The sequence below is a fragment of the Bufo gargarizans genome, chromosome 8 (genome assembly GCF_014858855.1).
Source record: "Bufo gargarizans isolate SCDJY-AF-19 chromosome 8, ASM1485885v1, whole genome shotgun sequence".
NCBI lineage: Eukaryota > Metazoa > Chordata > Amphibia > Anura > Bufonidae > Bufo > Bufo gargarizans.
Genome location: NC_058087.1, coordinates 24,643,610 through 24,666,284, shown reverse-complemented (window position 1 = coordinate 24,666,284; position 22,675 = coordinate 24,643,610). Strand labels below are relative to the sequence as shown.

The following is a 22,675-nucleotide window of genomic DNA, read 5'->3' as shown; positions in this document are numbered from 1 at the left end:
ACTAAGTAGAACAATAAACTTGGCTCTATACTCTTTTTGAACTTTTTAAAACTTTTTGTAAAGTTTGAACTTTTTAAAAAGCCAGTTTCTTATTTTGGGGTTTTATGCATATGATGGGTTCCAGCTGTCCCTCCTGCTTTTGACATTGGATGAAATTTGAATAGATGGATATGCCAGTGCTTCAATCATTCCTGAAAAATGGAGTATGACTCTCTAATGTCTCCTCTGATGTCTCTTTTCTCATTATAAACAGTAGAAAAATTGTGACAGGTTTTTGGAGAAAAACTGGCATAATTTGGAAAAATATACAGAACACTGCTATTGACACACTAAAATATGCTTTTTGCAATGCTTAGTTCTAAACTGTAGACGCTTTACTATTTCATTAGTCATAAATCATGATACTGACCATAGAGACTACAGGGAAATTTCCCAGTGGGCAATGTACAGCGACCCGCCCAAGCACTCCTCTTGGCCACTGTAACGGATCTCCTGGCACCCCGACTGGGTACCTCCGCCGATAGATGCTCCTAGTGCTTTTTCGAGGACTCCAAGCACTCCACTTGACACCGTACGCACTGCAGACCACACGAACCGCCGCAGCTTGGTTGGGGTCTCACCGTCCTCCACCCCCGCTGGACCCAAGACCGGGCTTCAGCTTCCAGTGGGTGAACCTCTCCTATATCCAGAGAGCAGGAACCATGAACAAGCTCTTACAAGAGCTTATACTCAGGGGAGTATTGTGATATAGCAATCCCCAAGAGTGCAGTTATTGCATTCCCCAAACATGAGCCAAAACTTCATGAAGGTATAAAGCAGCCTCTTTATTTTAACACACAAGCATTTTATACACATCTTCCAAAAAGGTTACCACCCACAGGGTTTTGTAAAAACAGCCAATAACCACGTACAATACACTCAGACACTCCCACACAAAATCCTCCCCTCTGCCCGTGATAGAATTACATCACCCTGGGTTGATGCAATCATCAGAGGCAGGCGAATACACAATATCCTCTGTCCTGGAGACAACCGAGACGTAATTCAATTATCTCTCAGGACAAAGGACATCGCCAATACACACAGAGAGACAATGGAACAGACCTCCCTATTCAATGTATACAATGTCCCACCCTTTTCAATACACATAGACATTTAACATCCCAAAATGGCACGAAATAGACCAGGGGTTCAAGTTAGTCCAAGTCCTTTGTGAACAACGGAGGCCTGGCTGATGAGAGGGCCCATAATCCTGGGGCAAGAGGCTAGTAGCCAGGCCCCTCCAAAACCCAGTTGCGAGGTTGGTTTCGCCACAGCCACCAGCCGGGTACATAAAGATCTGGTATTCTCAGCATTGATTAATGTAGAAGCATCAGGTATTTATATTCCGCAGGTGCCCTCCTGTATTCAACTGTATTGCCTTTCTCAGGACAATGATACGATTTCATACTGTAGCATGGGTGGCAGTATTTTGTTCTGCACTATGGTATTGCTAGCCCTGCCTACTTCTGTTGTCCCACCTTCTGTTAATGTGGCCCAACCTCCAACATGGGGCCACTTTAAGTTCCCGGTTCGCCCTGCCGGAAAATCACATCTTGTATTATACTTCAGAGCTGCACTCAATATTCTGCTGGTGGAGTCATTGTGTACATACATTACATTACTTATCCTGTATTGATCCTGAGTTACATCCTGTATTATAATCCAGAGCTGCACTCACTATTCTGCTGGTGGAGTCACTGTGTACATACATTACATTACTTATCCTGCACTGATCCTGAGTTACATCCTGTATTATACTCCAGAGCTGCACTCACTATTCTGCTGGTGGAGTCACTGTGTACATACATTACATTACTTATCCTGTACTGATCCTGAGTTACATCCTGTATTATACTCCAGAGCTGCACTCACTATTCTGCTGGTGGAGTCACTGTGTACATACATTACTTATCCTGTACTGATACTGAGTTTTACAGCAAGACACGGAGGCTCATATTGCTTTCTCCTTCTTTACTGTCCACCAATAGCAGCAAAGAGAAAAAATTTACATACAGGAAATAACCATAGAAACCACGGTCCCTCCCCTATGGCCCCTATATTAGGCCGCTCTTCCTCTGGACCTTCCTCTTTCTTTGCTGCTGCCACCAGTTAAGTGCACCTATAGTTCTGTCAGTTTACTATTGTGCTTGTATTGTCTTGTTCTGTTTGCGCTGCCCCTGCCAAGGTGACTTACCCTACAGGCAGCGCTCCCTATGTGGATTTCTATCCACATTTATTATTTTAGGTGTTGCTATTTTTACTTCAGATTTCCCCCTTTAGGTGGTGCCCCCCTTGCGCTTTATTACCCTTGCATAGCGCTTTTCCCTTGCGGTCAGAGTTTCCCTCTGTGGCATCCCTTGTTCCCCCCTGCAGTATCTATTACCGGCATGTAGTGCTGCGCACGGAGTAGGGCACACACTTCACGGTCGGCGCTTGGGGGCGGAGCTCCGCTCCTTCTCTCTGCCGCGGCGCCATTGCTGGAGCGCTTCTGGATGTATTCGGACCTCGAGATCTCGGCGGCCATTTTCTGGCCTTGGTGCCGCGATTCTCGCGGGATTTCGTCCGCAGCAGCCTTCCGGTCACGCAGTTTTCCTGGCCGCCGGCTCCTGCACTGCTGCTCCGGTCCTCTGCTCCTCAGGCGCCCTGCTACTGTAGTGTTTGCCTCACAGGTTACCCAGCAAATTGCACAATTGGCCTCACAGGTTACCCAGCATTATCCTGCAATATACCCACATTGTGTCAGCCCCAGGGGTACCATGTCTAGCCCTTCACAAAATCTTCCTAATGTCCCCCCCCTCCTCTCCTGAGGGTCTGATTAACCCTGAGGTGGATGCACAGACGCTGGCCCTGTAGCGCTCTGTGTCTGATGCTGTGTCATAATGGCTGCCATGGGCTCCATGTCGAGCATTCTCTCCCAGAGTATTACTCAGGCACTAGCTCAGCCTTCTAGAATGCCCTCACTAGACTCCGCTACCACACCGCAGCCTACCTGTAATGAACCTCCTGTACCACAGGAGACCTTGACTGGTGCTCATCCTGCCACCCCAGATGCCGTGCATAGTTCACGGAAAAGAGCCTCATCACGCCAGGCAGAATGGGCGCGAACATGGAAGTGCGCTAGGGCGCAATCCCCTAATGAGTCTGACTCGGACAGAGTGTCAGACGAGGAGGCTTTTGCGGATGCGGATTACATGTCAGAGGAGGATGTTGCTCCCCCAGTTCAGGGCCCCTCAACCTCCGCTACTGCGGCCTCCTCTGCTAAGGACGGTTCATCCTCCTCCGCCGTTAACCGATCTGATGCCCTACTAGATTCGGCGGGTATGCCTATGTTCGATCCCGAAACATTGCATCACCCTAGATCGGCAGAATGGCTTCCCACTGAACATGTGGGTAATTATCTAGAGCACTGGGCCCGTCACCCTTTAAGCCGTGAATCACGGAACAAGCTTAGAGACGAGTGCCCCAGGCCTCTTGTACCTAACAAAGTGTGTGACACACCAATTGTAGACCCCAAGATGTCTCAATTCCTGGCCAAAACGGGTTGGAACCCCAAGAAGGGCCTGGATTCAGCTCTGCGTAGCTGCCAGGACAAGGTACTTTTTTCGGCCCTCTGGCCAAGATCTTTGAGCTTGCCGAGGCTGCTAGAACTGAGGGCTCCCCAATTGATCCCGAAGAATTGCGGGGTTGGACCCAGAGGGCAATCTGTATTGCCGGAAACGCCAACACTTCTTTGGCGATTGAAAGGCGAAAAGCCATTTTATTTAAAATCGACCCGAAATTGTCCAATTTGGCTCTCACGGAGGCGGGTAAAGAGGCCCAGGGACTCCTGTTCGGTGAATCCTTTATTAAGGATATGAGCCGATTTGTAGGTACCTTCACCGCGCTAGACAAGGCCCAGTCTTCTATGCGCCGGGTGTTCCAGGGTCGGGTCTCTAATCGGGCCGACAGTAGTAGGGGCCGCCTGTCCAGCCGTGCAAACTTTCAGGCCCGTGGCGCAGGACGTGGTTCCTTCGGACAACGACCTCCCTTCCAGGAGCAGCGTAACCCATCACCCTTCTTCTCGACCAGAGGAGGCCAGTGGCAAGCTCGCTCTTTCAGGGGCAACCCTAGCTCTCGCAGAACCTTGGGTAAGTCTTCCCCAGATTGGGGATTCTACGGTACCTTGTGTAGGGGGCAGACTCCTAAGTTTTTCTCATGCTTGGGGCCTAATCACGTCAGATCTGTGGGTACTCTCCACGGTCAGGGGCTTCCGTATAGAACTCACGGGGTCTCCAGATCTTGTTCCCCCCCCCGCCCATAACGCTATCACACCCAGATCGCGCACTTGTAGACACAGAGTTGTACTCTCTCCGGCAAAAACAGGCAATAGAGCCGGTTCCCCCTACGGAGGGGGGTGTCATCAGCAACATATTCCTTGTGCAGAAAAAAGGAGGTCAGATGAGACCTGTCATCAACCTTCGCGCCCTGAATGCGGTGGTACGCTACCGTCATTTCAAAATGGAGGGGATTCACCTACTTTGGGACCTATTGGCTCCTGGGGATTGGATGGTAAAGCTGGATCTGAAGGATGCTTACCTGACGGTACCAGTGGCCCCTCTCTCCAGGGATCTGCTCCGATTCTGGTGGAGAGGGGAGACCTGGAGGTTCACATGTCTCCCATTCGGGCTGTCTTCCGCTCCTTGGTGCTTCACCAAGCTGCTACGTCCTGTCGTTTCATGGTTGAGGAGTCGTGGTGTTCGTCTCATCGTTTACCTGGACGACATCCTCCTGTTACACGAGTCCAGAGAGGGTCTGCTACAACACCTGCAGTGGACGGTGAACTTACTGACGGGCCTCAGTTTCCTCATCAACAGGGAGAAGTCATGCCTCGCCCCATCTCAACAGATGGAATTCCTGGGCTTCATGGTGAATTCGATCTCGGAATCCCTCAGTCTTCCTATGGCAAAGTTGCGGTCGATCCGCAAGGAGTTGAGACATGCGCTTCTTGTTCCCCACCTCTCTTTGCGTCAACTGGCTCGCATCATCGGTCTCTTAGCTTCGTCGATTCAAGCCGTGTTTCTGGCCCCGTTGCACTATCGGGCTCTACAGAGGCTGAAGATCGCCCATCTTCGGGCCGGTGCCTCCTTTGCGGACGTGGTAGTCCTGGACGCGGAGGCCCGGGAGGAGTTGAGCTGGTGGATCGCCAATCTGGAAGCATGGAATGGCAGAGCGATCTTCGGATTCCTGCAGGAATTGACCATCGAGTCGGATGCGAGCCTCTGGGGTTGGGGTGCTCATTGCGACGGAGTCTCCACGGGGGGATCTTAGTCAGCGGAGGAGTCTCTCCTCACATCAACGCCTTGGAACTCCTAGCCGGTTAGTTTGCAGTCAAGAGCTTCTCCAACGGGATCGCCAACGCGTGCATCAGGCTGCGGATGGACAATATCTCGGCAGTGCAGTACGTCAACCGATTGGGCGGTACTCATTCGGCGACTTTGACCCGGTTAGCCAAGGAGTTCTGGTCATTTTGCCTCTCCTGAGACATCATGGTACAGGCGGACTACTTACCGGGATTGAACAACGTTCGGGCGGACTGGAATTCGCGTTACCTGTCGGACGGCAGCGATTGGCAGTTGGACCCGGAGGTGTTCTTGGTGATTTCGGACGTTTGGGGCCCGATGTCCATCGACCTATTTGCGTCTCGGCTCAACAGGCAACTTCCCCGGTTTTTCAGCTGGCGGCCGGATCCGGAGGCGGTGGCGGTGGACGCGTTCCTCCAGGATTGGTCGGTGTCCCGCCTTTATGCCTTCCCTCCGTTCTCGATGATTCCGAGGACGCTCCTTCAGGTTCAACGACATCTAGCGGACTTGGTGATGGTGGTTCCATTCTGGGGGTCTCAGGTCTGGTTCCCATCCTTACTGGGGATCCTAGTGGAAGTGCCTCTTCTTCTCCGGTCCCGGGCGGATCTCCTTTGCAGCCTTCAGGGTCTACACCACCCGCTTCTCCTCGAGGGTTCGCTTCGGTTGCTGGCTTGCCGGGTCTCCGGACACCTGGAGCTGTCGATGGAATTTCGGAGGCGACTCGACGGTTATTGGACAATGCATGGGCTCCCGGTACCCGAAAGTCTTATCGGGCAGCCTGGAGAAATTGGGCTGGCTGGTGCGTGGAACGGAACTTGGATCCCGTTTCGGCACCTGTAGCCGACCTGTTGCAGTTTCTCACATCACTTTTCGAGGCTGGTAAAGCATACCGTACCATTAACCTGTTCAGGTCTGCTATTTCCTCTACATATCGAGGTTATGAGGGCGTACCTGCGGGCCAACATCCGGCGGTATCTCGTCTGTTGTTGCGCCGTTCTCACTTGGCTCGTCCTCCTCGGCCCCGTTTTTCTACTACCTGGGACGTCTCTTTGGTCCTTTCCTTTTTGTCTTCTTGGCCGGATAATTCGGCCCTTTCATTGAGGCAGTTGTCTGCAAAATTGTTGGCGTTATTTTGCCTTATTTCTTGCAAAAGGGTCTCAGATGTTAGGGCTCTTGATTATGACGCTCGGTCTTTTAACATTTCACGACGGACCAAGACTAATATCAGGTTTGTCTCCTATCCCAGCTTCCCTTCGTCTACGATTTTGTGTCCTGTAACTTGCCTTAGGGAATACGAATCCAGGACTAGGGCCCATCGGTCTCCTGACAAATCTCAATTGTTCCCTTCTATCCGCCACCCTTTCGGGCCGGTTTTTAGCCCAACTTTGGCTCGCTGGCTTAAGTGGATCATGGCTCTGGCGGGTGTCGACACTTCCGTTTTCACTGCCCATTCTGCGCGGAGTGCTTCTGCCACCGCCTTGGCGTTTTCAGGGGCCAGATTGGAGGATGTGATGCGGATTGGTCCAATGTCACCACGTTCAGAGAATTCTATTTTCGTCCTCAGGCTCATTTGTTTGCTTCTATTGTAGAGAGGCTTTGAACTTGCAATATGAGCCTCCGTGTCTTGCTGTAAAACTCAATGATTTTCCTAGTCTACGACGTAAAGTCATAGTTTTATTAAAGACACGGAGGCAAGTTTTGCCCGCCCTTTTCCCTCCCTTGCTTCTTTTCTCTGTGTTTTTCTTAGGCTACTTTCACACGAGCGTTCGATCGGATCCGTTCTGAACGGATCCGATCATAATAATGCAGACGGAGGCTCCGTTCAGAACGGATCCGTCTGCATTATATTGGCATATAAAAGCTAAGTGTGAAAATAGCCTCAGACGGATCCGTCCAGACTTTCAATGTAAAGTCAATGGGGGACGGATCCGCTTGAAGATTGAGCCATATTGTGGCATCTTCAAACGGATCCGTCCCCATTGACTTACATTGTAAGTCTGGACGGATCCGCACGCCTCCGCACGGCCAGGCGGACACCCGAACGCTGCAAGCAGCGTTCAGGTGTCCGCCTGGCCGTGCGGAGGCGAGCGGAGCGGAGGCTGAACGCCGCCAGACTGATGCAGTCTGAGCGGATCCGCATCCATTCAGACTGCATCAGGGCTGGACGGAAGCGTTCTGCTCCGCTCGTGAGCTCCTTCAAACGGAGCTCACGAGCGGACAGCAGAACGCTCGTGTGAAAGTAGCCTTACAGGGGTCTTTGCATTATTTACATCTTTGTAGGTTTATGATTGTTATTATATTCATTGTCATTATTGTTATTATAATTATTAACAGTTATCATCATCATATATATTATTTATTGAGAGTTATATTGTTTTCAGTCCTTTAATCCCTAATGTGTCGTTTTGAGTAGAGGGATTCCGGACGTGCTTGGTCCTGACGTGTTTGTTTCACCTGGGTCTATGATCTGCTCTCCTTTTCAGGTTGAAAAGCTATCCAGGATCAGAAGCAGTGCTCCCGGTTGATGCCTTTACCACAGTTTGGCCAGGTTGGCTAGTTGGTTACGCTTCATGGTGTAGGACTTATCCGTTCCAGTTACAGTTGGAGTTTTCTCATTGCGGTGTTCGTGATGTTGGCACCAGGATATCAAAGAAAGAGGAAGGTCCAGAGGAAGAGCGGCCTAATATAGAGGCCATAGGGGAGGGACCGTGGTTTCTATGGTTATTTCCTGTATGTAAATTTTTTCTCTTTGCTGCTATTGGTGGACAGTAAAGAAGGAGAAAGCAATACTCGCCTCTGTGTCTTTAATAAAACTATGACTTTACGTCGTAGACTAGGAAAATCATTGAGTTACATCCTGTATTATACTCCAGAGCTGCTCTGACTATTCTTCAGGCTTCAGAGGTGAAATCCCTCAACTTCCCCTGCAGGCTGTGTGTCTGTACAGAGCTTACTTTAATCATTTACAATCTGGTAAGTGGCCCAGTTGAAAGATTCAAAGTTCTCTAACCTTCCACCAAGATGACTCTTGCTTTTGGAAAGCCTCACACATGATTAGAAGCCCCACCCCATGTCAATCAAAAAAGCAACTGCCCCCTTCATAGCAGAAGTGTTTGTGTGGTGTGGGCTGGGATCTCGGCTGCGGGCAGGGAGAAGAGGATTAGATTACATGCAGTGGATCAATGTAAGGCTCTGTTCACATTTTGACCTATATGTTTAGTTACCATATAGAAGTATAGGAACCAAAGTTTAATCCTTGGACAATTCCTTTTGGGAAAAGCAGTCCACTGATGCAGCGCGGGCAGCAGCAGGCAGCAGCACAGCATTGTGTCACGATCCAGCCCAGGCATCAGCAGGGATAGAGCGTGAGAGTCTGCCCTGAAGTAAGATAGTTTTTATATAAAGATAATATTCTTTTCCGTCTGATGTTTCGCCAGGAACTTGGCGTCTTCAGGGGTATGCCCATACCCCTGAAGACGCCAAGTTCCTGGCGAAACATGTCGGGGGGGCAGATAGTGATAACAGTGTGTCTTTTAGCCAGCGCATGTCTGAACTAATAGTAGTGTGATAGATAGATAGATGAGGAAGAGGAATATAGTCCACTAAGGCAATCGCTGCCAGGAGGCAGCACACTGTGCAATTAACAGTGAGCACTGTCCGAGCATAGATTACGCCATAACTAAAGAAATTAAGAGGACAACAGATAGAAGTGCAGAGTGCCCTTTAGTGGATGGTCCTTATAATCAGACATAGGATGACCAAGAATATACTAGTCAGACATAGCTGACAATTTTAACTTTAGAAGCCCATCCCCTGTAGGAACGATAAGACAGATACTTGTGCTGAGGAGAAGAAACACAGAACGCCTTGTTCACTGCTCTCCTCCTCGCTGCTCAGGAAGAAAGATGGAGACTGCAATGAGGAGCCTTCTGTCAGATAACAGCAGATACATCGAGTCCTTCCGCCTCTTCCTTAAGAATTCCACTGAGCACCAGTGCATGCAGCAGTTTATAGAGACCTGGCTGCCGGACGCCTTCTCCAGGTAAGTCACCCTCACTATAGACAGGCAAGTCCCATTATTCTGAGCACCAGATAATATCTAGAGCAGGGATCAGCAACATTCGGCACTCCAGCTGTTGTGAAACTATAACTCCCAGCATGCTCCTTTCAATTCTGTAGGAGTTCAGACAACAGCCAAGCAAGTGTGCATGATGGGAGATGTAGTTTCACAACACCTGGAGTGCCGGAGGTTGCTGATTACTGTTCTAAAGTAACCACTATATGCAGCACGGACAGTAGCTAGACGGGCTGGGGCTGACTGCATAAGGTTCTGGTTGGTTGTCACAGGTATCTGAAGCCACGCTGACTGCAGAGCATCCCACAGCTGCTGGAGGGGACGTGCGGGGGATCGATAGAGAGAACATAACCATTCAGGTGGCCCCATAGATGCATAGTATGGTTCAAGTCTGGGGAAGGGGGCTAGGGAAGTACCTGGAAGTCTTGGTCATGTTCTTCCAACCAATATCGGACATTTCTAGCAATGAGAAACTTGCACTGCCTAAACCTCAAAAACCCAGAGGATGCACTCTGTGCCTAGACCAAGCTGCAAACAGCATCTATATTGACAAAACTATATTGGCAATTGGTCAGCCTGTACCCATCAGAAGTGAATCAGACTGATCGGTAGGGTGATGTCACCACCACTAAGGATAGTCCAGAGGGGCAAACAATTCTCCTACACATTTTGAAGGTACACCTCCCTTCATCAGGTGTCTTGTCCCAGCCCGGTTTAATTTTTGGCGCCCGAGCTTGCCACCAAGTGGGACTAATTGAAGAACGGATTATTACATCAGGCGCAAGGAGGGGCAGGAGCAGACATCATGAAGAGGATACCACTGATCCATCTGTTTCTGCTGGATTCCCACAGCCTGACCACCAACCAATACGGTTTTGTCAATATAAGCGATGTTTGCATCTAGAGCAGACATGCAGTGATTGGAATAGGTGCCTTGCAATACTTTAATTTACCTGCAGAGGCACTTTTTTTTGTAAGAAGATTTACATGATAGATAATTTACTGGTTTCTTAGAAACACTTTCTTGTAAATTCCATATTTAGGTGAAATAGACCTAAAAATCTTCTCCAAAATACAAGCTCTATATCCTGGAGTCCCCATCCATACTGATATTGTTGAGCCAAGCCCAGGGCAGCTCCTCAGCTACAAGGGTAAGTGTGTCCTCCCTAATCCTTATTCTCTGTACTTTGTCCTTGTTTGGTGCCTGTCAAGGAGTCACTTTAGTAGCCCAGACATGTGGGTACTACAATTGTATATAGTTATGTATATATTCTTATGTGTTTTGTATGTTATGGCAGTTATTACCAGTAAGGATATGGTTGGTAAAGGTTGACTGGAACATAGCTAACCATCCTGTTCTCCTCCTCTTGGTTGGAGTGGGCTGGTCCTGCTTCCTGCCAGGGGGAAGTTCCAGAGGAATCTGAGAGTGGAGAGGAAGCACACTGCTGAGCTCCTGCTCCTAAGGATTCTCCAAACCGAATAACAGCTAAACACAGCCTCAAGTATATCATTGAGAAGACAGACAACAGACTGAACAGTTACAACCAGTATTAAAGACAGAGGTTAGGTGAGGGACTACATCTAAGACACCCATTATCTAGAATACTACTAGGCCAGTAATACATAGTGTTAAACTTCAGCCAATCAATCTGCCTCCATCAGTCTTACTGGTGCAAGAGAGAAAATTGCACTTTAAATCAGGTGCTATTGAATGTTTTTGAAGTTCTACATTGCAGTTATTAAGAGACCTTTATACATTCAATTCTGGCCTCATTCTTCACTATTACAAATCCATTAAACCAATCCCAAGGAAGCAATAGCTTGATGGAGTACACTGTGACACAACACATCATTAGGGCTACTACCACTCCCATTCTCTGCACCAACTCTTCCGGGGCTCGCTGAATCACTTTTCTGTGGACATTGGACACAACAAAACCTTCTCTGGCTGTTTTATGGCAGTAATCTGATTCTGCTCCATGTGTTGCAGAGCGCGTGGCCAAGACCCCGGGACTTGAAAATGTTCATTTTAACTGGATCAACAAAACAGCTTTTGAGTTTGAAGTTCAAGTGAAGGAAGAGACGTCAGAAAGAAAGTATGATTTCATCCATATGATAGAGGTAAGTGTACCATAGAGATCGCGTATTCTGCGCTGATGAGAGCCAATGAGACAAAAGCCGAGATGATTTGTATGATGACACTCACTTTTTTCCCATGGTTTATACAGCGCCTACATATTCTGCAGCGCTGTACACAGTGGGCGATCACCACATCAGTTCCTATATCCCTGGACATGACTTGTGCACATGTGCCAAATTCCTCCATTTTAAGGAACCAGTACATGCTAATTGCACCTGACCAGCCAATGCCTTAGTGCTCTAGGTTTCCATTGTCAAGTGAGGCCGGACTGGGGCGGAACTGAGGGGAGGCCAGCATGACGCTGTTTGGTTGGCGAGGAGTCAGTAAGTGAAAGGGTTAATGGCCCAGTAGCTGGGAGGTAGGGGCGTTGTCCGGGTAACTGGGGTGGGTGTGGTTGGAGGTATTAAAAAGCGGTAGTGGGTAGGAGATAGGCGCCATTTTATAAGTAGACAGCAAACTGTAGTGTAGTCAGCACTCACCATGTCCATAGAAGCGATGCTGGCCCAGATCAGGATTGAGGCTGAGGCAAGGGGAGTGGGATGGCTGAGGGAGCAGTTTAGAGGCCTTCTTCAGGAACCCCCAGTACCGGCAGAGATCCCAGAGCAAGGGGCTAGACGGGCGCAGCGGGTCCGCCCGCCGGCTCGCTTGAGTCTCGACGAAAACCCACTGGTCAGGCGCCGATTGCGGAGCCCCTCAGGGGACCCTCCACGACGGATATCAGCGCAGCAGGCTTTAGTCAGGCGCTCACGCCGTGGGAGGAATCCTATGGAGTGGCGGGCCCCTGAGCAGATTGGGGAGTTTAACCCTCCCTCCCCCGCTCTTTGCAGCATGGCGGCAGGATCAGGACCAGGGTCTGCGGTCTCTCCCAGGTGTCCTGGCTCTGGGAGGTCCGCTCAGCGAGGGAGAGATGCGGCTGTAGGACGGGCTGTGCAGGAGGCTGCCAAGGACGTGCACAGGCCCTATGCTTCCTGGGATGAAGAAGAAGGTCACACCCCCCAAGTGTCAGGAGCCATCTTTATCAAGGAACAGAAGTGACGCTAATGGAGAAGAGGCTGGGAGGTCGGACTTCAGGTTCAGCGTGGCAAGTACATCAGCGAAATGTGCAATCGGAGATCAGGAGCGGCTGGTTACAGGATCAGCGGCTGCGGGTTCCACAGCGCCTGTGCAGCCTGGTGAGATTACTTGGGGTCCTCTTCTTTCTATTCTTAGCTGTCCGGGGGTGTCGGGGAAGTGGGACATCTGGGTGAAGTAGGAAGGGGTCTGGGACAACTTTTGGGCGGATTGGCGGGGTGGTTATCGGATTTAGGGACAGGGGGAGCGTCACCACTGCCGGCTTATGGAGTGGGTTCAGGGAGTGGGGCACCTGACGCAGGTACGGCTAGGGGGAGTATGTGGAAATATTTTCCCTACTTCCTTTGTTCCTTTGGAGAAATTTAATTTGGATAAAGGGAAGAAAGATGAAGGTAGAAAAAAGGAGGAAGAGAAGCAGCATTATCGCTTGATTCCGCAGATGTTTGCAAACTGGTTGCAGGCGTTTGCAATTTTAGCCAGCGTCATTGGGGAAAAGGCACCAGAATTTTGTTCGGCGCTGTTCTGTTACATGGAAGCGGTAGGGGAGGTGTACCGGGTTTACGGGGTACAGGCTGGCTCCGGTATGACGAATAATTTAGTCAGAGATATCTGGCTCTGGTTAAGCGTTACGGCCCTGGTGAGGTCGGGACAGTCCTTTCGGGGGGATGTTGGGGGGTCAGGACAGGGCAATTTTGCGGCGGCATCAGCAAAAGGGTTGTGTTTCCTATTTAATGAAGGAAACTGTAAATTTGGTGCAAAGTTCAAACATGAGTACGCCTATTGTGGCGGAACTCATGGAGCGAATAGATGCTTTAAGGGAGGTCGACATAAAGAGGGGGGGGGCAACGTTGGAAAAGGGGCAGACTCCAGTGCGGGTGGAAAAGATGGCGCATTTTTTAAATAAGTATCCGCATCGGGAGGCAGCAAAGTTATTGGAAGGAGGTTTTAAGTCGGGTTTTTACATTCCGTCAATTCCATCGCAAGGTTCCGTGGTTCATAAGTAATTGAGGTCGGCGCTAATTCACCCTGAGATAGATTCCAAAAAGTTGGCTAGGGAGGTAGTGTTGGAACGAATGGCGGGCCCGTTTTCCGACCTGCCTTTGGCAATGGAGGGGGGGGGGGTGGTTCCCAAATAAAGAGCCAAATAAGTTTTGACTCATTCATCACCTGTCCTATCCAAAAGGTGCGTCGATCAATGATGGTATTGATCCTGAATTATGTTTGGTGGTTTATACGTCATTTGATGCGGCTGTGGCATAGGTAAGGAAGTTGGGCCCTGGGACATTACTAGCAAAAACGGATATTGAGGCGGCGTTTCGCTTGGTACCGGTTCATTCAGAGTGTTTGCACTTATTAGGTTGTTTTTGGGAAGAGTGTTATTTCGTCGATAGGTGTTTGCCAATGGGGTGCTCACTGTCGCCCGCCTACTTTGAGACATTTAGTTCATTTAGTGAATGGGTAATAGTTGAAGTGTCCGGTTGTTCATCAGTTATTCATTACTTAGACAATTTCTTGTGTCTGGGTCCAGCGGCTTCACGGGTGTTCTCAGTCAGTTTTTGGGGAGTTCGGGGTTCCATTGGCTGTGGATAAGACGGAGGGGCCGACAACCGAGTTGTGTTTTCTGGGGATTGTTATCGACACGGAAAAAATGGAGTGTAGGCTGCCGGAGGATAAGTTAAAAAAATTTAGATTAGAAAACGGGTGGCAAAAATCTGATTAAAGGAGTTACACTCACTGTTGGGCAAGCTTAATTTTGCATATAGAATTGTGCCGATGGGGTGTATTTTTTGCTGGCGATTGCCGTCTGCGACTTCTGGGGTTAAAGCACCACATAATTTTATCCGGCTAGGAAAAGAGTTGCGGGGGGATTTAGATGTTTGGGCAGGGTTTCTGGAGGGCTATAACGGGAGGACGTTAGTTATGGGTGAAGCTGTTAATAATGTTGACTTTGAGCTGTTTTTCGATCCGGCCGGTGGGGCAGATTTCGGGGCATACTGCCATGGGCAATGGTGTGCGGGACGGTGGATCGACTCTTGGGTTACTAAGGGCTGGGTCAAAAATTTGGCGCTGCTGGAGCTTTTTCCTATTGTGATGGCGGTGGTGCTGTGGGAAAATAGGTTTGCGAATAAGAAGGTTTGATTTCCATTGCGATAACATGGGGGTAGTGCAGGCAATTAATAGTTTCTCCGCATCATCCCCTCCAGTTGTTAAGCTGTTGCAGTTTTTAGTGCTCAGATGTTTGTCCTTAAATGCGTGGATAGTGGCAGTTCATGTTCCGGGAGTTTTTAATTGTATTGCGGATGCCCTTTCTCGTTCTCAGTGAGAGCATTTTCGTCAACTGGAGCCAGCGGTGGAGGCCAAGGGGTTGGAGTGTCCAGCTTGTCTGTGGGAAATCTTGGAAGAATGGTAATGGGGCTGGTTTGGGCATAATTGAGTCCTGGCACTTGGACTGCGTACGGTAAGGCATGGGAGGCTTGGGAGAGGCAGTGTGTGCAGTTAGGGACACAGGAGATGGACAAGGAAATGGCGTTGTTATTTTTCGTTATCAGGGAAGAAGGTTGGTCAGTGGCACAGTTAAATAGGTGCGTGGCGGGCTTAGCATTTGGCTTTCGTTTACGGGGTATTATGGATGTTACAAAAATGTTTCTGGTTCAGCAAGTGTTAAAGGGGTGGAGAAGAGATAAACAGGCTGAAGATGTTAGAAGGCCGGTGTCCTTTAAGTTGGTAATAGATATTGGTGCTAAATTGGGGTCAGTTTGTAGGTTGCAATGCATTTTTGTTAGCGTTTTTTGGGGCTTTTCGGTTGGGGGAGTTGGTAAGTAGCAGTGTCACTAGGGCAGGGGGTTTGCGGACGGGGAAGGTGGATTTGTATGGGGATAGAGTGGAGATATGCATTCGCAAATCTAAATGGACTGTGAGACCAGAGGAAGGCAGGTGACTTTGTTTGAGGTTCCGGGATGTATTCTTTGTCCAATTAGGTGCTTGCGGGATTATGGAGGGGAGAGTGGTACCGGGACTGGGCCCTTCTTGAGGCATGAGGATAGATCATTCCTGTCTCGGTTTAAATTCATAGCTATTTTCAAAAGATGCTTGACAGTATTGGGGGTTGATTCAAAGGGATATACAGGGCATTCTTTTAGGATTGGGGGCGGCGACGGAAGTGGCGCATTTGGGGTTGAGCGAGGAGGTGATAAAGAAAATAGGGCGTTGGGAATCTATTTGATTCCACTTTTATGTGAGGTTGGGTAGATTTTGAGTTGGTTCTGAAGGGTTTTTGGGTAATATTGCTTTTGTTTTGTTGTTTATTTGCAGGTTCGCCTTGGTGTGGATAATGGGACACTTGTTCGTGTTTTGGGGGCAATAAGAGCAGAAGTCGGACCAGACGGACGGCAATTGGGTTTCGCGCGTGAGGTTGTGGTTTTGCGGTGGATCGGGATGAGAGGTATGCTTTGGGGCGGGGTGTTGCAGGAGGTGCATAGGTTTGTGCATTTAGATCACCCCACAGACGTTTTGGTATTACACGTTGGGGGAATGATCTTGGGACTCGGCCGTTCAGGGAGTTAATTAGAGACATCAAATTTGATCTCTTGAGGTTTTGGGCTTTGTTTCCGAACATGGTTACGGTGTAATCGGACATTGTGCGAAGGCAGAATTGGAGGGGTGCAAGGTCAGTGGATAGGTTGAATAAGGCCCACATTAATGTCAATAGGGTGGTCGGCTGATTTGTGTCTAGGAACAGTGCGGTTGCCGTTCGGCATGCTGAGCTGGAAGGAGGAGTGGGCGAATTTTTGGAGGGCTGATGGGGTGCCCTTCAACGCGGTTAGTATTGATTTATAGGCTTTGGGAATCAAGGGTGGTATTGAGATAGCCCTGTGAATGTGGAGGAACGCGCAAGCTTAAGTGGGTAAAGTTGCGCGTCGTTGACAGTGGGAGGTCCTAGAAGTTGGTGGATATGGTGGTCGTTGATAATGGGAGGTCCCCCACGGGTGGGGCTGGACTCTCATCTGTTAACAGGAATCGAAGCATTAGGCGCCCATCAGTTGGTGCCTCTGAGCTGGCGTTCATCAGCTGGGGCAAGATGGAGTTGCCAGTTTGTTTTGGTTATTTTATTTGGGATTCTAGTACCTCCCTCGTCATTTACTCAGGTTATTGGGGGTTGATGTTAATTTATTCATGTTTTGTTATGTTATTTATTTAATAAAACGGCTGCTGTGGCCGAATTAATTCGAATTCTGAGTCTGACTCTTATTTGTCAGGGGGGAGCAAGAAGGGTAAGGGGTTAGGAAGACCCCTAGTCACCAATACCCTAGTCATACCTTTCCTGAGCAATAATGAACTTTAGGCATGTGCAACGTGCTGCCCCCCAGGGCCGATCATGTCCCAGGTTTTTAGACATGCAGAGTGGTGATGTGGCCTTATTTGTGTGTGTAACTGTGCTCCTACCTGGATACTGTTGCCCCCCATAATTAGGCTCCGTAGCAATAAAGGGGAGAATGATAGTTTGTGGAGTAAGAGTCCAAACTTTGTAAATGTTCAACAACTTTACTTGAATAAACTTGCATACAGACAATTTAGTCTCTCTCTTGGCTCCAGCAGGTTTTGGGGTAAACTGACAGGAAAACTTAGATACCTTAATTTCTCTTTCTTTGCTGTGCTAGACTGACTTCGTTCTGGCATCTTTTGAGGGGGATACCTTTGGCTATTGACCCCCTCGTAATGCTCTGTATCTGTAAGGAGTCAGGATGCTCTATGAGCTGTTTCCCTTGGGAGACTCCTAAAGCAGAAGGGGGGGGGCATTTCCCTCACTGCCCCATGACTTGGCTCGCCTGGTTCCAACTGTTGACTCAACTAACTCTGCCTCTGCAACCCCCCCCCCCTTGGTAGGAAGCAGGACTAGCCAACTTCTGCCGTTACAATTGGTGGCAGCAGTGGGATCATTCCCACAGCCGGAAGGAGAACTAGAGGAGACACCATTCCATAGATTTTACAATTTAAGGGCAACGCATGTCCTAGTATAGCGACCCTGACTGCTCCAGAATGGAACCAGCAGTGGAGTATGATGAGGAAGACCTGGATGACCGGGATGCATTAAGGAAAGGCATCTGATACCAGGCCCTGGATAATGTACAATACCAGCGAGGCGAGAGTCTCCCCAGTGAAGAGCAGCGATTTCAGAAGCAAGTGGCCCTGCGGATGCTCTTACTGGGAGAGCAACCCCTTGAGGAATGGGTGAAGGAACTTGAGCACCGGGTATGGCAGGAGCTATGGCTGGAGGATGCCTACCAAGCGCTCTGGTGGTATATGGCACAGTATATACCCTGGACAGCTGAGCATGACAAGTCAGAGGGAGAGGAGTTTGATGGTCCTGGCTTGTTATGGGAGTCCTTTGCAGAGTCTGACTTCGGGAGCCCTGCACAGTCCAGACTTTAGGACATTTTCTATGAGAGGGAGGCTAGGCAGGATTGGGATGACCCCCATGAGGTAGAGAAAGACCTGGCTCACCTAGCAACCCTGGAGTGGGAACTGGAGCAGGACTACCGAGATCTCTTCCACTCCATTGGGAAGGCTCAGCAGGACAGCAAGATGACAGACCCGGATCCAGACCCATTCAGCTGGGCAGATATTGTGGAAATTTACTGGGAAGAAACACAGGTGGCCGGTGGAGGTGGGACCGAGGTCTCAGAGAATTGGGAGCCCAGTCCCCATTCCCCAGCTGCAGGCTGAGTTACAGGGAGCAGAGTCAGTCGGTCCTGTCCCCCAGCGGCAGAGTTTCCTACAGGGAATAGAGAGCCCAGTCTCCTTTCCCCAGCAACAGGACACTGTATTTTGGGAGCGGAGACAGCCGGTCTTCCTCCCCAGAGGCTGGAAGTATGTATGGGAGAGGAGCTTGCTACCCCATCTCCTCAGCGGCAATGTGATTTATTGGGAATTGGGAGCCCAGTCTCCATTCCCCAGTGGCAGGCTGAGTTACAGGGGGCAGAGACAGTCGGTCCTGTCCCCAAGCTGCAACATGATCTATTGGGAATTGGGAGCCCAGTCTCCATCCCACAGCAACAGAAAGATTTGTTGGGAATTGGGAGCCCAGTCTCCATTCCCCAACGCAGCTTAACGTACCAGGGGGAGACAGTAAGGCCCACAACCATGCAGATGGGACCGTGGTCTCTGCACTTACAGCACAGGGTAGGGACAGTCGTTCCTGTCCCCCAGCAACAGGGCTGTTTAGCCAAAGGGGAGACAGTCGGTCTCTCCCCACAGCAGCATGGTGGTTTATCTAAAGGGGAGACAGTCGGTCTCCCCCTCCAACAACCAGGCTACAACCAGGCTTCTTCCGTGGTAGCGCTGGCACCAGGGCAAAGTACCGCTGGTCTCTGCCCACTCAGCAACCCACCAAGGCAGTCTACCAGTCCCCCACACAGCCGTAGTGAGGCACATGGACATGGACAAGTTTATCTGTTGCTCAAGTGTAGTAACCATTAATTGTGGGTGGGCTGTACTGCTGTTTCTATTTTGTGGGTGGGCTGCTGGACTAACAAGGGCACTGACCGGCAGAAGGTCAGATATCTTGTTAGTCTGTTTGGTAAAGGGGAGAAATGTGGCGAAACCAACCTCGCCACTGGGTGGTGGAGAAGCCTGGTTGCCAGCCTCTTGGCCAGGATTATGGGCCCTCTCATCAGCCCATGCTAAACTTAATCCCCATGGCAATTTGACTGTGTTTGTGGCATCTGAGCGCTGTTTGGATATATTGAGCGCTCAGATCCAAGCCATCTGGGGATATGTTAAATGTCTATGTTTACTGTAATGGTTGGGACATTGTATATTTGAGTAGTGATGTCTGTCCTATTGCCCCCACGTGTGTATTGGCGATTTCCCTTTGTCCTGAGAGATAATTGAATTACTCCTCAGTTGTCTCCAGGACAGAAGACATTGTTTAAAAACTGTGTATTCTCCTGCCTGTGATAATTACATCAACCCATTGTGTAAAGTAATTGTATCACAGGCAGAGGGAAGGATTTTGTGTGGGAGTGTTTTACTGTATTGTACGTGTTTATTGGTTGTTTTTACAAAACCCTGGGGGTGGTACTAATGTGTAACAATGTTATATAAGAACAATAAACACACAGCTCTGGCTGTCCACTGCTTGACCCTCAACACAGAGCCTTGTCTCGTTCTTGGGGGGATTCACTGTATGCTGTTACAGACTGATTGCTAGGAGTGTAAGCCGCTTGGGTGCGTTTCCTATTCGTCTGCTAGCAGCTATTCGTGAGGTTCCGTTCGGGAGTTTGGAGCATTCCCTTGTATGCCGTTACAAGCACAATATAGGAGGACCTGGAATAAATACACAGATGACATTATTGGTTAGCCATTCGGGACAGTAGCACGGTGTAGGTATGGTAGTGCCCAATCTGGGGTACTACACATGAAATAATTTTTTTTTTTTTTTTTTTTCTCTTGACATGTCAGTTTTAGTAACTACTCACATTTCCCATTCAATGAAAATTCTGGAGCATCAATTCTTATGACTCTATGTTGTGCGATTCCTTTATTATTCCTGCAAGAAGTTATGAATTGCTATCAGTTTGCAATAATGGTCCAGCTGTTCATAACTTCTAGCAGGAATAATAAAGGAATGGCACACCACAGAGTCATAAGAATAGATGCTCCAGAATTGTTAGTGCATGGGGAATGCAAGTAGTTACTAAAAACTGAAATGTCAGGAGAAGTGACAGCTCCGTTTTGAAACCTCATGCCCACCTACATACTTGAGGTGCATTTATTTCAACAGGTCCATAAATACACAACAGTAGCAAAATATAATACACAAAAGAAGATAACGGCATCTACATGAAGAGTATACAAGTGGAAATATGTCCTCGGCATAGATGTCTATTGTTCTTTATGCTTCCAGATGCTGTACTTCTTAGAAGATGTGCCAGCAACATTGACCTTCTTCAGGAGCCTATTGACACCGAATGGAAAACTCCTTATAATACTTGTATCCGGTAATGTAAAGAGCCTATTGGCAGATTAGCTAGGTCTTGTCTCAGTATAAGGTCCCATATGATCTGGCCATATTGAAGACGGATCATTTGGGCAAGACTCCCAGGCTTCATTACTGGACAGCCAGACTTGAGATAGCTAGGTCAAAACAGGAGGATGATCCACAGATATCAGTACAGAAAGGAGTGACTGCCATGTGACAGCCGATTCATTTCTAAAGATCTGAAGGAGGGACTGTCAAGTGATGGCCACTTAGAGCTTCTATTTAAGCTGATCCTACTGATCGGGCCTGGTTTCATATCACGTCATTTTCTATAAGTTATGTCCCTTCCTCAAGTTCCATCTAACTTTTCTTTCTTCCCATCAGGAAATAGCGGATCTTCTATTATATGGAAGAAGTACGGACCAGAAAAGGACCAGTGCATCTCAGCGGACGACATTGCAGACGTGCTGAGATCAGAGGGCACAAAGTATCAGAGGTATGAGCTGCCAGCTTACATTAACATCACATAATGCTTCATTGATGGGAACAGGAACGGGGACTTGATGTTGGATTTTCTCACGGAGACTTATGATTTTAACAAAAATGCCTCTCCCGAGCTGAGAAAGGAAATATTTCAAGAGCTCCAGCGCCCAAAGTACAGCTCTGTTAAAGAGGGAAAGATCATTTTAAATGGTAATCTTAGTGCTATAGTGGTGGGGAGTGGATAGATATGAGGAACAATGGGCGCGTCCATGCAACTGGTCTCAGTGATTGCAAAAATTTTCTAAATCTTGACTCCTTTTTACTGTTTTTAGATGCGATGTTTAAAAAGATTGGGGGTCATCCGTTTTGCTATTATGGGGACTGTAAATGTAGTGGAATTCAGGAACAAGGTGGGAAGGCTTGGGGGTTCTCTACACCCCTCCATAGTCTATGTTTTTTCCTCATATTTAGTTTTTTTTTGGGTCAAGGGCAAAACCTACAATCTCTCCCTCCATAATTTACTCAATGCCCCTTCCGTAAGTCTCATACACATCCAATGCAGAGCGCCATATACAAGCATAACCAGCCCTCTGTATAAATATATGGGGCACTAGACACACAGAATCGGCAACAGGACTCTTCTCAATAGGTAAGAGTCACAAAGATGGGTCCAACACCTAGTTTTGTGCATGTGTCCTACTAAAGGATTGTCCCATTGTATTAATTTTTTGTTTAGGACACCCAGTGGCTTAAAAATAAAGGCCATACTGATTTCACCAAGCTCCAGTCCCTGCTGCTCTTCAATTCCTGGACCCAGTTTAATGCACCACAAATACCTGGAAAAGTCAATCACGGGCTAAGGTGGTCCCACCACAAGTGATCGGATAAGTCGATTCGGGACCAGGAATTGAAGAGCCTTCCGAACTGTAAAATAGCAGGCAACATTTTGAGCTGTTCATGTTGGATTGTTTTGGATTTGCTGGCAACCAAAGTTTTTAGGAAATTCAAAATGAATTTCATTATTGTAGAATCAATTTGCTCATCTCTACCCATGCTCGCCTCTACATTCTCGATGTCAGATCGGCAGCTGCCCTGTCTGCCATGCAGCAGCGCCTTTCCATGCCACATGTTTTGGCCGGACAACCCCTTTAAGGCTACTTTCACACTAGCGTTTTAGTTTTCCGGTATTGAGATCTGTCATAGGGGTTCAATACCGGGAAAAAAACAGTTCAGTTTTGTCCCCATTCATTGTCAATGGGGACAAAACTGAACTGAACAGAACAGAATGCTCCAAAAATGCATTCCGTTCTATTTAGTTGTGTTCCCAGAACAGAGAGAAAACCGCAAAATGTAGTTTGCTTTCCGTCCTGGGATGCGGAGGAAGACGGATCCGACATGGCAAGTCAATGGGAACGGATCCTTCCTCTATTGACTTTCAATGGAGTTTGTGACGGATCCGTCTTGGGTATGTTAAAGATAATACAACCGGATCAGTTCATAACAGATGCTGATGGTTGTATTATCAGTAACGGAAGCGTTTTTGC

At 48.6% G+C, this 22,675-nt stretch overlaps 1 protein-coding gene and 1 pseudogene across 3 annotated transcripts; both read left to right on the top strand.

Moving 5' to 3' along the window:
- The first annotated feature begins 8,193 nt into the window (after positions 1-8,193).
- LOC122945173 (histamine N-methyltransferase B-like) lies at positions 8,194-18,006 on the top strand. 3 transcript variants are annotated; one of them, XM_044304101.1, is made up of 3 exons: positions 8,194-8,565; positions 9,279-9,423; positions 11,447-18,006. In XM_044304101.1, exons 2-3 carry the CDS (start codon positions 9,287-9,289, stop codon positions 11,472-11,474), a joined length of 165 nt encoding a protein of 54 aa, XP_044160036.1. In that variant the 5' UTR covers positions 8,194-8,565; positions 9,279-9,286; the 3' UTR covers positions 11,475-18,006. The 3 variants fall into 3 exon arrangements, with proteins under 3 accessions (XP_044160036.1, XP_044160035.1, XP_044160037.1); XM_044304100.1 differs by lacking the exon at positions 8,194-8,565 and adding an exon at positions 8,586-8,764 and having other exon boundaries at positions 11,447-11,577; XM_044304102.1 differs by lacking the exon at positions 8,194-8,565 and having other exon boundaries at positions 9,216-9,423; positions 11,447-11,577.
- Positions 10,508-21,376, top strand: LOC122945172 (annotated as a pseudogene).
- Positions 21,377-22,675: the final 1,299 nt, after the last annotated feature.

Excerpts from the sequence above, each read along its gene's own strand:
- LOC122945173 (XM_044304101.1), top strand. The coding sequence starts at position 9,287 with ATGGAGACTGCAATGAGGAGCCTTCTGTCAGATAACAGCAGATACATC. Across the intron at positions 9,424-11,446 it reads CTGCCGGACGCCTTCTCCAG|AGCGCGTGGCCAAGACCCCG; the intron begins GTAAGTCACCCT and ends CATGTGTTGCAG.